The sequence below is a fragment of the Carcharodon carcharias genome, chromosome X (genome assembly GCF_017639515.1).
Source record: "Carcharodon carcharias isolate sCarCar2 chromosome X, sCarCar2.pri, whole genome shotgun sequence".
NCBI lineage: Eukaryota > Metazoa > Chordata > Chondrichthyes > Lamniformes > Lamnidae > Carcharodon > Carcharodon carcharias.
Genome location: NC_054507.1, coordinates 11,344,173 through 11,360,576, shown reverse-complemented (window position 1 = coordinate 11,360,576; position 16,404 = coordinate 11,344,173). Strand labels below are relative to the sequence as shown.

Sequence of the window (16,404 nt, the reverse complement as noted above, 5' to 3'; positions counted from 1 at the left end):
CCTTGATGCCACACTCGGTCAAATGCTGCCTTGATGTCAAGGGCAGTCACTCTCACCTCTTGAGTTAGCTCTTTTGTCCATGTTTGAACCAAGGCTGTAATGAGGTCAGGAGCTGAGCGGCCCTGGCAGAACCCATACTGAGCATCGGTGAGCAGGTTATTGCTAAGCAAGAGCTGCTTGATAATATTGTTCATGACCCCTTCCATCACTTTGCTGATGATGGAGAGTAGACTGATGGGGCGGTAATTGGTTGGATTGTATTTGTCCTGTTTTTTGTGTACAGGACATACCTGGGCAATTTTCCACATTGCTGGGTAGATGCCAGTGTTGTAGCTGCACTAGGACAGGTCGGTAGGGGTGTGGCTAGTTCTGGAGCACAAGTCTTCAGTACTATTGCTGGAACATTGTCAGGGCCCATAGCCTTTGCAATATCCAGTCCTTCAGTCATTTCTTGATATCTCGTGGAGTGAATCGATTTGGCTGAATATAGTTCACAGCTTAGTGTTATTTGGTTGATGAAACCTGGGTCAGGGACAAATCCCATCACACACAACATCATATTGTGAAACAATAGATGTTATCACCAGGTCTTTCAGGAAGTGACATTAGGTGATGCCAAGATTATAACACTGAGGGCTGTGGTGATTGGAAAAGATCAAAACCGAGCTCAATTTACGCCACTATGTCTTCCCTCCTTGTTTGATAACAAAAGCTCCCTACATGATTACATACACAAGCTCAGCAAGGTTATGATACCTTTGGTCCCAGCAGGCCAGGCTCCTCGGTTAGTATGGTGCTCAGTTCCTTCACCGTGCTTCTCAGGAAAATGCGTTTCTCCCGGTGTATGGCCCCACTAAACACAGGACACAAATCAGTGTACATGGTTCTGCCACTCACTCCCATGCACAAGCACACACATCTCCCCCTGCTGCCCACTTCAGATATAACTGCTCCACCTTTACAAACACAGCTTCACGCTGATGCATACCTGGCCCTGAGTGATGGGTGTCAATCAAGAAGGCAGCTTCAGTCACAATCCCACTGCTAACAGTGAGGCCATCTTATCCCAAATTGATGAAAAAAATCCACCTCAAATCTGATCTCAGCGTCCATTTTCTGAGGCAATCATTGTCACTGTGCTTGTTTAATCCTCTTAACGGTCTCTTCTCAGACCACAGATACTGGATTGAATTTTCCCCTCGCCTTCCTGAGTGAACCCCGCGTGGGGAGGCCCAAAGCGAAGGCGTGCGGGGACACCATTTACCCTGTGGCAGGAACCACGGCAGGCCGTGACCCAACATGCATGCATTGGAGTACTTTATCAGTTGGATAACGTCCACTTCTGCATTCAGTTGTATTGAAAATCCGATTTAAATGGGTCAAACTGTGGTTTGAGTTTTACAGTGATTTTAAAGTCTCACACTTTGCCTCTGACGTGATCTCCCCTTCCCTCTCTCTCTGATGCTATCAGACGCTGAGTCACCACTTAAATACCTGCAGCATATCCAACTTTCCCTGGCATCGGCATTCTCATCAAGGCAGGCGGGTTCCTGAAGCCTGTGGGAACCACTTCGGGTACGTCAATGTGTGAATCTTGGGGGAAGCCTACTTTGCAATCAGGAACCTTTTGGTAGGTAAGTTTGAAAGGTGTTGCCACCTCCAGGTGTCATAATGTAATGGTGTATGATAGTTTAAGTGTGTTTTCAATGTGGTGATTGATCAAAGAGCTCTGCCCTTAAGAGCTAAGTGACCATTAAATTGAACAACATTGTGTAAGTTTTTGCATGCATCAGAGTACTTTATCAGTTGGATAAAGTCTACTTCTGCATTCAATTTTATTGAAAATCTGATTTAAATGGGTCATCTGGATACTGTGGTTTGAGTTTTACAGTGATTCAAAGTCTCACACTCTCCCTCTGACGTTATCTCCCCTTCCCTCTCTCTCTGATGCTATCATCCTCCTTCCCTCTCGCTCCTTCTCTCTGAGGCTGTCTCCATCTCTCTCTCTCTCTGTCTCTCTCTCTGAAGCTGTCTCCCTCTCTCTCTGATACTATCTCAATCATTCTCTTTCTGACAGTGCCTCCCTTCCCTCTGTCTCTCTGACACTGTGGGGCAGCTTTTCATGTCAGAGACTGGAAGCGGGAGATGGGACTATCCCTGCTGTTGCAATCCTGCCTCCGTCAGGAAATGGGAATTCCCTGGTGGATGGCCCCACTGGTTGACCCTGAGGGGGGGTCTACTATTTCAATCGGCAGTTGGGATAGCCCGGGAGTGGATCTGCTGAAGGGCTCACCATGGCTGCAAATGCTTTTGTGTTCCAATGAACCCTTAAAAGTGCAGGCATAGACCTGGCTGAGAACCCAGACTCTCATAGAAAGAGTACCTCTGTTTACTGAGCTGGAGAGGGGTCTGGACTTTGCTTGAATGACAACTATATGAAGTTATAATAAGCCATTTTTTCTGTGATCCCTTTAGTCAATGGCTCAGTGTTTATTTAAACATAGAGTCATTATTTGCACAAGATAAAAAGCTGTCAACTGCTAATGGCTTCTGTTAATAATTTAAGGATTTGGTTGATTGACACTTTTACAACATGTAGCAAAAGCAGTTTCTTTAGAGAAAATTATGAACGGGTGTTTTTAAGCAGTTCCATATGTGCTATTGTTATTATAGGGTTCATTGGTTCTGTAGAGTGGATACAGGATGAATGGACATGAAAATGTCATCAGTTGGCATGGGGCTAAAAGGGAGCACTGGGTGGGTGGAGGGGGGCATGGGTTGGCATGGAGGGGCATGGGATAAGGCCTTTTGACCTTACCTTTCAAAATGTTCCAGAATCTAGACTATAGTTCACAACTCCTTTGAGGCCCATAAAACACATGTCCTTGAGAAGCTGGCCTGAATCAATGAAAATTGCAGTGTGTGGGGGCATTAGGAGATGCCTACCCCACAATGGGGCCAGCCTGGTTGGGTGTGCAGGTGTGGGTTCACAACCCAAACCTTTATCCTGCTCCAGCGAAAACTGGGGGTGCCGGGAATGGGGTCAGGAATCCCAGAGTGGGATTTTGAAATGGCTCCAGAGTCCTTGCGTCACATGAAGATCTGGGCCAGTCTCTCTCTCATTCTCTCAGACACTGCCTCTCCTTCAGAGTCAATCGGAGATGTGGGATTTCATTACCTTTTCGAAGAGGCTTCTTCTTTACATTCTTTAGTATCTGCGATACGCTTGTTGTATCTGTAAAATAACAGGTCACAATCACATCATCAAAGCTGAGCACAGTCCTCCAGCAATGAGTAATAAAATAAAGAGAAATGACAGTGCGGAGAATGAAGAATCCAAAAAGATCAAACACTCCCACAGTAGGCAAAACACGTGATAAAGTTCCCTCCACACTGTCCCCATCAAACACTCCCAGGACCTGTACAGCAGGGGTTAGATACACAGTAAAGCTCCCTCTACACCATCCCCATCAAACACTCCCAGGACAGCTACAGCACGGGGTTAGATAAAGAGTAAAGCTACCTCTACACTGTCCCCATCAAACACTCCCAGGGCAGGTACAGCACGGGGTTAGATACAGAGTAAAGCTCCCTCTACACCGTCCCCATCAATCACTCCCAGGACAGGTACAGCACGGGATTAGACACAGAGTAAAGCTCCCTCTACACTGTCCCCATCGAACACTCCCAGGACAGGTACAGCACGGGGTTAGATACAGAGTAAAGCTCCCTCTACACTGTCCCCATCAAACACCCCCAGGACAGGTACAGCACGGGGTTAGACACAGAGTAAAGCGGCCTCTACACTGTCCCCATCAAACACTCCCAGGACAGGTACAGCACGGGGTTAGACACAGAGTAAAGCGGCCTCTACACTGTCCCCATCAAACACTCCCAGGACAGGTACAGCACGGCGTTAGATACAGAGTAAAGCTCCCTCTACACCGTCCCCATCAAACACTCCCAGGACAGATACAGCATGGGGTTAGATACAGAGTAAAGCTCCCTCTACACTGTCCCCATCAAACACTCCCAGGGCAGGTACAGCACGGAGTTAGATACAGAGTAAATCTCCCTCTACACTGTCCCCATCAAACACTCCCAGGACAGGTACAGCACGGGGTTAGATACAGAGTAAAGCTCCCTCTACACTGTCCCCATCAAACACTCCCAGGACAGGAACAGCACAAGGTTAGATACAGAGTAAAGCTCCCTGTATACTGTGACTAGAAAAAACTATATCCACAGATTTAACTTTTGATGTGCGATTATATGCGTCTCACACAAATAATGTCATGAAAGTGTAATAATTTTCATGATATTATTGTGAGTTATTGTAAAAGTAGGTTAATAGTGGGGTTTGGATAGTTTCTCTATATGTGCATATGGTTGGGGGGGGGGGGTGGAGAGCAGTGGTTTTAATTGAGTTGGAGACAGTTTGTCTGGAGGTTTTGACTCATCAAAGGAAGCTAGGTTTGAAATTCTAAATACATAAATATGGCTAAAGTTTTGGAACGTGATGTGAGGAGAATTTGCATTTTGAGATAAATCAGGGTAGTTTGAATTTCAAAGAGATGGTCGGATGTTATACCTAGCCAGATAAGCTAGGCCAAGCAGTGTGTTTATTTTTCCCAACAGTTGCTGATAATATTAGCACCAAGAAAAGATTTATCTTATGAGAAAGGTAAAGTTCCACTGACATATGGGAACAGTGGAATTGACATTAAAAGGGCATAAAGGAGAATGAAGCTGTGTGTCAGGAAAGGCATTGTAAGATCTACCAGAAGTGTGAAAAACCTCCGGTATTTGTGTATTAAGCTGCTGTCTACAGAAACTGAAGCTGGGCAAAGCCACTTTGAATCCTGCTGTCCAGAGTATTGTGTTGATTTGCTTGGATCTGTTTAAAATCTATTTTTTCAATGTTGCCTTAACAGGGGTGTAACTGGATCCAGATTAATTAGGGGTTTTAGGAGTTATTATAGTAGTAATTTATAGACCTACGTATGTGCTTGAAATCTTTTCTGTTGTTAATAAATGTTTAATTTGGTTGGCAAAAAATAATCTCTGAAGTCTTGGTGTACTTATTACTACTGAATTCAGGGCTCGCATCTCGAAATAAATACAAATTGCAAAACTGTTGAGGCCGTGTGATCAAGTTTCCTTCGTAGATTTGACCTGCCTGCCACACACCATTTGCTGCGTCATAACAATAAAATGAATTGACATTCTGATGTCTTGTCACTTTCAGCAGTTTCCTGACTTCTGGTGATGTAAATAATGTGAAAGAAAGTAAGCTCTTTCTGATGGTGAGACACGCTTTAGGCTGGCTCGCAGCCGGTTGGCTACATTACCCTTTCATGCTGCTGAAGAGCTCCTCCGCTACCTTGTGATGGAATAAGACCTCATCCCTGAAAAGCTCGATGCACAGGCTGCACTGCATGGCTTCCTTCCACAGCTTTAGGCATGCTGGATCCAGGTTTAAACTGTTGTGACACAGCAGGAAGCCAACTAAATCAGTCAGAGAGAGAGAGTAGATTCGTGATTGTCCAGGTTACATGGCACAGCACAACAAATAGAGGTTATTTGAAGCTAATTCACCGGCTGGGAAAGTTAAGGATCAGGTGGCTTTAAACCTATCCAACATTCGTACCCACCGACTTCAATGAAGAGTGAAATCGGGCAGGGTGTAAGCTAGCCTACTGCTCAATCACCTTAGTTTCCCAATAGGTGGATTGGTTTATAATTACCCCAATATCTTTCTACACCAAGAAATTAAGTGACAGCTTAGTACTGACAGCCCTGATTTACATTTAACAGTTGCCCAACATGGGTGAGAAATCTCACACTGAGATTAGGTCTTTCTTTTGTGATGATCGATTGTTTTCCTAATTGCTTCACGTTCTGTATCTTTTCCAAATATCTCCGACTCTCCTGTTGAGATAAGTCACTTGCCGATATTCGACTGTAATATTGTGATCAATTCCTTGCAACAACAACTTACATTCATATAGCACCTTCAACATAATCAAACGTCCCAAGGCACTTCGCAGGAGCATTATAAAACAAAATGAGGCAACATGAGAACACAAAAAATAGGAGCAGGAGGAGGCCATTCGGCCCCTTAAGCCTCCTCCATCATTCAATAGGATCATGGCTGATCTTGGGCTTCAACTCCACTTTCCCACCCGCTCCCCATATCCCTTCATTCCCTGAGACACCAGAAATCTGTCCATCGCAGCCTTAAATATATTCAACAATGGAGCATCCAGAATTCCAAAGATTCACAACCCTTTGAGTGAAGTAAATGTCTCCTCATCTCAGCCCTAAATGATCGGCCCCTTATCCTGAGACTGTGCCCCTGTGTTCTAGATTCCCCAGTCAGGGGAAACAACCTCTCAGTATCTACCCTGTCAAACCCCTTCAGAATCTTGTAGGTTTCAATCAGATCACCTCTCATTCTAAACTCCAGAGAATATAGACCCAATTTAAAAAAAATTCATCCATGGGATGTGGGCATTGCTGGCTAGACCAGCATTTATTGCCCATCCCTAATTGCCCTTGAGAAGGTGGTGGTGAGCTGCCTTCTTGAACCGCTGCAGTCCATGTGGTGTAGGTACACCCACAGTGCTGTTAGGGAGGGAGTTCCAGGATTTTGACCCAGTGACAGTGAAGAAACAGCGATATATTTCCAAGTCAGGATGGTGTGTGGGTTGGAGGGGAACTTCCAGGTGGTGGTGTTCCCATGTGTCTGCTGCCCTTGTCCTTCTATACGGTTGTGGTCGTGGGCTTGGAAGGTGCTGTCGAAGGAGCTTTGGTGAATTTACTCAGCTTTCTATCATAGGACAACCCCCTTATCCCAGGGGCCAATCCAGTGAGCCTTCGCTGTACCGCCTCCAATGCAAGTATATCCTTCCTTAAATATGGAGACCAAAACAGTATTCCAGATGTGGTCTCAGCAAAACCTTGTACAATTGTAGCAAGATTTCCATAATCCTATACTCCAATCCCCTTGCAATAAAAGCCAACATGCCATTTTCCTTCCTAATTGTTTGTTAACTTTGCATTTCTTGTACAAATACACCCAAGTCCTTCTGAACATCAACATTTAAAAGTTTCACACGTTTTAAAAAAATGTTCTTAACCAAAGTGAATAACCTCACATTTCCCTCGATCTGCCAGCTTGTTACTCACTCACTGAACCTGTCTACATCTCTTTGCAGCCTCTCTGTGTCCTCCTCACAGCTTACATTCCCACCTACCTTTGTATCACCAGCAAACCTGGGTACATTGCTCGTGGTCTCTTCATCTAAGTCATTAATATAGGTTGCAAATAGCAGAGGCCTGAGCATTGATCCTTGCAGCACTCCACTAGTCACAGTCTGCCAACTTGAGAATGACTCATTTATCCCTAATGTCTGTTTCCTGTCCATTAACCAATCCTTTATCACTCACAACTCCATGGACCCTTGTTTTGCACATAACCTTTTGTGTGGCACCTTATCAAATGCCTTTTGGAAATCCAGGTAGACTGCATCTACTGGTTCCCCTTTATCTACCCTACATGTTATATTTTCATAAAACGCTAATAAATTTGTCAAACATGATATCCCTTTTGTAAACTCATGTTGACCCTGTCTGAATATACTACAATTTTCCAAGTGCATTGATAAATCCTTCCTTATTAAAACATTGTAGCATTTTCCCAATCACTGATGTCAGACTAGCTGGCCGGTAGTTCCCTGTTTTCTCTCTCTCCCTCCTTTCTTGAATAGCTCTGGCACATTTGCTAACTTCCAACCTGCTGGGACTGTTCCAGAAGCTAGGCGCTGAATTTTACAGGCCACCCACGGGTGGGAAGACAGACAGGTGGGCCCGCAAATTAGGGTGCTGTGTCATCGATGGTGTACCCTCTGTCAGTCCACCTGCCCCCGACCCCTCCACAATTTTACAGGCAGCCAAGGAGGCATCAGGTGAGTTACCCATCTGTATCCCAATTGAGGCCCTTACATGGACTATTAATGCCCAATTATGGGCCTCAACCCACCACCGCTCCGATATAATGGGCAGCGTGAGAGGCTGTGCTCAACATGTAGCCCAGCAAGTTTAACCCTGCAGGCTGATGGTCAGTGAAAGAGTGGGGTGCTTCCTTTCCAGGCCTCATGTCAAAGTCCCCTCACCCACAGTTTGCCTACCCACGTCCACCCTCCCCTCCTCCCCTGTCCAACATGCCCTCAACCCTCCCTCACCAGGACCTGTCAGCCTGGCCCCAGCGAGATCCGGGACATACCTGAATGTCCGGGTCCATTGCTGAACGCCACCTCCTTGGCCTACCTGCAGTACCGGCAGTGGCCAGCGCTCCTGCTGGCGCTGCCGGTGTGGAGAGCTGCTGGTCTCCGATTGGCTGGCAACTCTATGAGGTAGGACGTCCTCCTGGAGATAGAGGGAAATCCTGCCTCATGCTAATTAAAGGGCCATCGCCCGAAAAATTAAAGCAGGGCGAGTCAGCTGAGCAAAGTTGGGCTCACCCCAGAAATTTATGCCACGGTGTGGGGAGCGCACCCTTAGTGTAAAATCCAGCCCTAGTGAATGTTGGAAAATCATAACCTGTGCATTCACCATCACTGCAGTTATCTCTTTTAGAATCTTGAAATGTACACTATCAAGTCCTAGAGATTTGTCAGTGTTTAGTCTCCTAAGTTTCTCCAGTACTTTTGCTCTGTTGATATTAATTATATTCAGTTCCTTCAGTCTCATTGGTCCATTGGTTACCCTCTATCTCTGGTATGTAACCTGTGCGTTCAACTGTGACAGACACAAAATATTTGTTCAACTTCTCTGCCATTTCTTCATTCCCCATGATAATTTCTCCTGTCTCTGCCTCTAAGGGACCAAAGTTTACTTTAGCTACTCTCCTCCTTTTTATATACTTGTAAAAGCTGTTATAAGAACATTAACATTCTTCTTAAATTGTGGTAACCAGAATACTGGACACAATACTCTAGTTGTGACATAACCAGAGCTTTAGAAAGGTTTAACATAACTTCCTGATTTTGTACTAAATACCTCCAATATGAAGTTCAATATCCCATATACTTTGCTAACTACTCTCTCAATGTGTCCTGCCATCTTCAAGGACCCAAGCACATGAATCCCCAGATCCCTGTACACTTTAAAACTATGCCATTAAGTCTATATTGGCTCTCCCTATCCCTTCTGCCAAAATGCATCGCACTGTTTATAAGTGAACAGACATTCCTGGCGGTGGAGGGGGTGGGGGGGGGGGGGGGGGGGGTGAAAATCGATCTGCTTACAGAGTCTACAAGGCCAGCATTGGGAAGGATAAATTGGATGAGAAGGAGATTGGCAAAATTAGCCCCTGGCGGGTGGATAGGGTGGGAAGGCCGATGAGAGAGTGGAACAGGGTAGTTTGGATTGTTGTCGTGAGGAGGGGCTGCCGAGTGCCTCAATAAACTCTTCGGAGTATGCCAAGAGAGGCACGGAGAGAAGCTCTAGGCTTGTCTGAGAGGGAGTCAGGCCTAGGAAAGCAGCAAGAGAGCAGGAAGGACAGAGTACTGAAGGGCTGGGATAGGGGATTGGGAAGCGGGGGTGGGGGAGAGAGTACCTGAGAGGGAAGGAGTGAAAAGAGGCATGACCATAGAAGAGATGAGTGTAAAGAGAAAGAGAAAAAAGTGGAAGAAGTGATGGGCCTGGGTCCAGAGCAGCAGCCAAAATGCACAAGTGAAAGGACTGAGGGAGGTCTCGAGCTACATCAGCCGAGTTACATAAACATTAGGAGATATAAAAACCCCAGCATAAAAGAAAGTAAATTGAAGATAACAGGAAGGAGTTCAGGGGTAAAGTCAGAGATTGCATGGTAGGATAGTGATGACTTTGATAGGGGGGGAATAAGCACGGAGCATTGTCCGAGGTCAGAGGCAGGTGTAGTGAGTGAAGTCCAGAAGCTGTTTGAGGGCAGAATGTCAGGGGATGGACTGATGGAGGTATTGCTGTGGGAATGATGATGTAGGACGTACAGAGACAGTTGTAGCATTAGAAAGGTGGTGGCGAAGTTGGGCAACACCATAAAGTTGCTCTGCGGCCCTGGTGAGTGACTGGAGCAGAAAGACTGGGAGAACAAGTGGCCAAACACAAGGTTAACAGGAGGGTAAAGTGCCTCGATCACTGCAGTCGTGGGGAAAGGTCTGGAAACGGATCCAAGTAACTTGAAATATTGAGAAAGAGCAGCAGATTAGAGATGGAAGTTGGGTGTTGTGGTCTAGCCAGTGTAGTCCAAAGCAGGAACTTGCTGATGACAAGAGATGTGCAGGAATTTGAAGACAAGTTTGAGAGAAAATTCCAGTCCAAGGCTTTTCCTGATCTTTGCCACACAAGGTAAGGTCAGGGGATGGGCTTTTAACAACAAACAGAGACCATTTAAACTAACAGTTAACATAATGTTTGGCTAAAGTGCACCCAGAGGAAACTTAAATAATAGAAGTGAGGATTTAGGAGGAGAAAGCGTATATAGATCTGCACATGGCAGATGATGGCCAGAGATAGACATGCAGAGAAGGATTCTCCAGGGAGCTGACTGCCTGTGAGGCATCTTGACTCTGAATGTGAACCTTCTAACTTCTCAATCTCCTTACCATGGTAGCTTCGAAAATTGGCACAAGGAGGTTTAAAGCAGGTGTACGATTCAAAATGCTAAATGTGATGCAGCTGAACATAAAGTTCACCTTTCAGCCATGTATATCGGGAATGGGAACGTGCACTAAGGGAGAGAGGGAGACCGACTTCACAAACCATAGACCACTGTTCAGTACAGAGTGAAAATCAACAGCTGAGGCAGAGATATTTGCAAAACAAGTACAGTGTGAAAGTAATCAGGAAACAAGCTGGTCAACCTAAAACAAAAGGCTAGTTACAGGCTAAACGCCAACGGTTTCTGTTATTGGGGGATGTAATGCCGGAGCAGCAACTGGGGATGTAACGCTGGTGCAGTACCTGGGGATGTAATGTTGGAGCAGTAACTGGGGGTGTAATATTGGAGCAGTGACTGGGGCTGTAATGTTGGAGCAGTGACTGGGGGTGTAATGTTGGAGCAGTGACTGGGGGTGTAATATTGGAGCACTGACTGGGGGTGTAATGTTGGAGCAGTGACTGGGGGTGTAATATTGGAGCACTGACTGGGGGTGTAATGTTGGAGCAGTGACTGGGGATGTAATGTTGGAGCAGTGACTGGGGGTGTAATGGTGGAGCAGTGACTGGGGATGTAATGTTGGAGCAGTGACTGGGGTTGTAATGTTGGAGCAGTAACTGGGAGTGTAATGTTGGAGCAGTAACTGGGGATGTAATGTTGGAGCAGTAACTGGGGATGTAATGTTGGAGCAGTAACTGGGAGTGTAATGTTTGAACAGTAACTGGGGATGTAATGTTGGAGCAGTGACTGGGGGTGTAATGTTGGAGCAGTAACTGGGGATGTAATGTTGGAGCAGTAACTGGGAGTGTAATGTTTGAACAGTAACTGGGGATGTAATGTTGGAGCAGTGACTGGGGGTGTAATGTTGGAGCAGTAACTGGGGATGTAATGTTGGAGCAGTAACTGGGGATGTAATGTTGGAGCAGTGACTGGGGGTGTAATGTTGGAGCAGTGACTGGGTGTGTAATGTTGGAGCAGTGACTCGGGGTGTAATGTTGGAGCAGTGACTGGGGGTGTAATGTTGGAGCAGTGACTGGGGATGTAATGTTGGAGCAGTGACTGGGGGTGTAATGTTGGAGCAGTAACTGGGGATGTAATGTTGGAGCAGTAACTGGGGATGTAATGTTGGAGCAGTGACAGGGGGTGTAATGTTGGAGCAGTGACAGGGGGTGTAATGTTGGAGCAGTGACAGGGGGTGTAATGTTGGAGCAGTGACTCGGGGTGTAATGTTGGAGCAGTGACTGGGGTTGTAATGTTGGAGCAGTGACTGGGAGTGTAATGTTGGAGCAGTAACTGGGGATGTAATGTTGGAGCAGTGACTCGGGGTGTAATGTTGGAGCAGTGACTGGGGATGTAATGTTGGAGCAGTGACAGGGGGTGTAATGTTGGAGCAGTGACTGGGGCTGTAATGTTGGAGCAGTAACTGGGGGTGTAATGGTGGAGCAGTGACTGGGGGTGTAATGTTGGAGCAGTAACTGGGGATGTAATGTTGGAGCAGTAACTGGGGATGTAATGTTGGAGCAGTGACTGGGGATGTAATGTTGGAGCAGTGACAGGGGGTGTAATGTTGGAGCAGTGACTGGGGCTGTAATGTTGGAGCAGTAACTGGGGGTGTAATGGTGGAGCAGTGACTGGGGATGTAATGTTGGAGCAGTAACTGGGGATGTAATGTTGGAGCAGTGACTGGGGGTGTAATGTTGGAGCACTGACTGGGGGTATAATGTTGGAGCAGTGACTGGGGGTGTAATGTTGGAGCAGTAACTGGGAGTGTAATGTTGGAGCAGTGACTGGGGGTGTAATGTTGGAGCAGTGACTGGGGATGTAATGTTGGAGCAGTGACTGGGGGTGTAATGTTGGAGCAGTAACTGGGGGTGTAATGGTGGAGCAGTGACTGGGGATGTAATGTTGGAGCAGTGACTGGGGGTGTAATGTTGGAGCACTGACTGGGGGTATAATGTTGGAGCAGTGACTGGGGGTGTAATGTTGGAGCAGTAACTGGGAGTGTAATGTTGGAGCAGTGACTGGGGATGTAATATTGGAGCAGTAACTGGGTGTGTAATATTGGAGCACTGACTGGGGGTGTAATGTTGGAGCAGTGACTGGGCGTGCAATGTTGGAGCAGTGACTGGGGGTGTAATGTTGGAGCAGTGACTGGGGGTGTAATGTTGGAGCAGTGACAGGGGGTGTAATGTTGGAGCAGTGACTGGGGGTGTAATGTTGGAGCAGTGACTGGGGGTGTAATGTTGGAGCAGTGACTGGGGGTGTAATGTTGGAGCAGTAACTGGGGATGTAATGTTGGAGCAGTAACTGGGGATGTAATGTTGGAGCAGTGACTGGGGATGTAATGTTGGAGCAGTGACTGGGGGTGTAATGTTGGAGCAGTAACTGGGAGTGTAATGTTGGAGCAGTGACTGGGGATGTAATGTTGGAGCAGTGACTGGGGGTGCAATGTTGGAGCAGTGACTGGGGGTGTAATGTTGGAACAGTCACTGGGGGTGTAATGTTGGAGCAGTGACAGGGGATGTAATGTTGGAGCACTGACTGGGGGTGTAATGTTGGAGCAGTGACTGGGGATGTAATGTTGGAGCAGTGACTGGGGTTGTAATGTTGGAGCAGTAACTGGGGATGTAATGTTGGAGCAGTAACTGGGGTTGTAATGTTGGAGCAGTGACTGGGGATGTAATGTTGGAGCAGTGACTGGGGCTGTAATGTTGGAGCAGTGACTGGGGGTGCAATGTTGGAGCAGTGACTGGGGGTGTAATGTTGGAGCAGTAACTGGGGATGTAATGTTGGAGCAGTAACTGGGGGTGTAATGGTGGAGCAGTGACTGGGGTTGTAATGTTGGAGCAGTGACTGGGGGTGGAATGTTGGAACAGTAACTGGGGATGTAATGTTGGAGCAGCGATTGGGGGTGTAATGTTGGAGCAGTGACTGGGGGTGTAATGTTGGAGCAGTAACTGGGGATGTAATGTTGGAGCAGTGACTGGGAATGTAATGTTGGAGCAGTGACTGGGGGTCTAATGTTGGAGCAGTAACTGGGGATGTAATGTTGGAGCAGTGACTGGGGGTGTAATGTTGGAGCAGTAACTGGGAGTGTAATGTTGGAGCAGTGACTGGGGATGTAATGTTGGAGCAGTGACTGGGGTTGTAATGTTGGAGCAGTAACTGGGGATGTAATGTTGGAGCAGTAACTGGGGTTGTAATGTTGGAGCAGTGACTGGGGGTGTAATGTTGGAGCAGTAACTGGGGGTGTAATGGTGGAGCAGTGACTGGGGATGTAATGTTGGAGCAGTAACTGGGGGTGTAATGGTGGAGCAGTGACTGGGGGTGTAATGGTGGAGCAGTGACTGGGGATGTAATGTTGGAGCAGTGACTGGGGGTGTAATGTTGGAGCAGTAACTGGGGGTGTAATGGTGGAGCAGTGACTGGGGATGTAATGTTGGAGCAGTGACTGGGGGTGTAATGTTGGAGCAGTGACTGGGGTTGTAATGTTGGAGCAGTGACTGGGGATGTAATGTTGGAGCAGTGACTGGGGCTGTAATGTTGGAGCAGTAACTGGGGATGTAATGTTGGAGCAGTGACTGGGGGTGTAATGTTGGAGCAGTAACTGGGAGTGTAATGTTGGAGCAGTGACTGGGAGTGTAATGTTGGAGCAGTGACTGGGGGTGTAATGTTGGAGCAGTGACTGGGGATGTAATGTTGGAGCAGTGACTGGGAGTGTAATGTTGGAGCAGTGACTGGGGGTGTAATGTTGGAGCAGTAACTGGGAGTGTAATGTTGGAGCAGTGACTGGGGATGTAATGTTGGAGCAGTGACTGGGGGTGTAATGTTGGAGCAGTAACTGGGAGTGTAATGTTGGAGCAGTGACTGGGGTTGTAATGTTGGAGCAGTGACTGGGGGTGTAATGTTGGAGCAGTAACTGGGAGTGTAATGTTGGAGCAGTAACTGGGGATGTAATGTTGGAGCAGTGACTGGGGATGTAATGTTGGAGCAGTGACTGGGGATGTGATGTTGGAGCAGTAACTGGGGATGTAATGTTGGAGCAGTGACTGGGGATGTAATGTTGGAGCAGTGACTGGGGTTGTAATGTTGGAGCAGTGACTGGGGGTGTAATGTTGGAGCAGTGACTGGGGGTGTAATGTTGGAGCAGTGACTGGGGGTGTAATGTTGGAGCAGTGACTGGGGGTGTAATGTTGGAGCAGTGACTGGGGATGTAATGTTGGAGCAGTGACTGGGGATGTGATGTTGGAGCAGTAACTGGGGATGTAATGTTGGAGCAGTGACTGGGGATGTAATGTTGGAGCAGTGACTGGGGTTGTAATGTTGGAGCAGTGACTGGGGGTGTAATGTTGGAGCAGTGACTGGGGGTGTAATGTTGGAGCAGTAACTGGGGGTGTAATGTTGGAGCAGTAACTGGGGATGTAATGTTGGAGCAGTAACTGGGGATGTAATGTTGGAGCAGTAACTGGGGGTGTAATGTTGGAGCAGTAACTGGGGGTGTAATGTTGGAGCAGTAACTGGGGATGTAATGTTGGAGCAGTAACTGGGGATGTAATGTTGGAGCAATGACTAAATAAAATTGTTGCTCAATTTGCAGAAATATACGCCTTCTCTAAGGGAAACAGAATTTTTGTGCACTGGGTTGCAGATATATTAACCCTTTGAAAATACAGGTTATTAAATTTGTGTATTATTTCATTTTTTGTTCATTGACTGATACATTCGCTGATTTTTAAATTGACCAAATATATTTTACTCATGTCTGTGCCTTTCTTTTCAGTCCAGATTTTGTTATCAAAGTTCAAATGCTCCACCATTGCCTAATTGCAGAATTAGAGCAGCTAAATGAGATTGTTTGACCCATCATGGCCTTGCCAGCATGTGCACTTTAGGTGATGAAAGCCTCTCGTGATATATAATTCACTTATTTTAGCACATATATCTGTGAACTGTTGAAATGTTACAGATTGATACGTACTGATGATCCATCTCTCCATAACCTCCAGTGACAGGTATTCACACGGCACCTGAAGGAGAAAGCAACAATTAAGTGGTTATTTTTTTAAGCATGGTGCTTTGATCTCCACAGATTTTCATCCCCACCAATCGATGGCAAGAAACAGAAGGTCCCAGTGTCATTAATATCCCAAAGGAGACACAGAGAGGCTTTCACCTTCTTAATCCTTTACATTTTGCATGGATGACAGGCGCCAGGGCCCAGGGTGACAGGCACCGGGGCCCAGGGTGACACGTGTCAGGGCCCAGGGTGACACGCGCCAGGGCCCAGGGTGACAGGCGCCAGGGCCCAGGGTGACACGTGCCAGGGCCCAGGGTGACAGGCGTCAGGGCCCAGGGTGACAGGCGCCAGGGCCCAGGGTGACAGGCGCCAGGGCCCAGGGTGACACATGCCAGGGCCCAGGGTGACAGGCGTCAGGGCCCAGGGTGACAGGCGCCAGGGCCCAGGGTGACAGGCGCCAGGGCCCAGGGTGACAGGTGTCAGGGCCCAGGGTGACAGGCACCGGGGCCCAGGGTGACACGTGCCAGGGCCCAGGGAGACACATGTCAGGGCCCAGGGTGACAGGCGCCAGGGCCCAGGGTGATACGCGTCAGGGCCCAGGGTGACAGGCGCCACAGCCCAGGGTGACACGCACCAGGGCCCAGGGTGACACATGCCAGGGCCCAGGGTGACACGTGCCAGGGCC

General features: G+C 47.4%; 1 protein-coding gene across 2 annotated transcripts in view; it reads right to left on the bottom strand.

The window, feature by feature from the left end:
• The window catches only part of LOC121273354 (nck-associated protein 1-like), a 147,200-nt gene that overhangs the window by 56,237 nt on the left and 74,559 nt on the right, over positions 1 to 16,404 (bottom strand). For both annotated transcript variants that reach the window (XR_005942005.1, XM_041180530.1), the window contains exons 8-11: positions 15,681 to 15,729; positions 5,352 to 5,508; positions 3,179 to 3,235; positions 757 to 853 (exon numbers count right to left, since the gene is read on the bottom strand). Coding sequence is in view for 1 of the 2 variants with exons in the window: in XM_041180530.1 (XP_041036464.1) it covers positions 757 to 853; positions 3,179 to 3,235; positions 5,352 to 5,508; positions 15,681 to 15,729 (360 nt within the window). In the remaining variant the exon portion in view is untranslated. The remainder of the gene's footprint in view (positions 1 to 756; positions 854 to 3,178; positions 3,236 to 5,351; positions 5,509 to 15,680; positions 15,730 to 16,404) is intronic.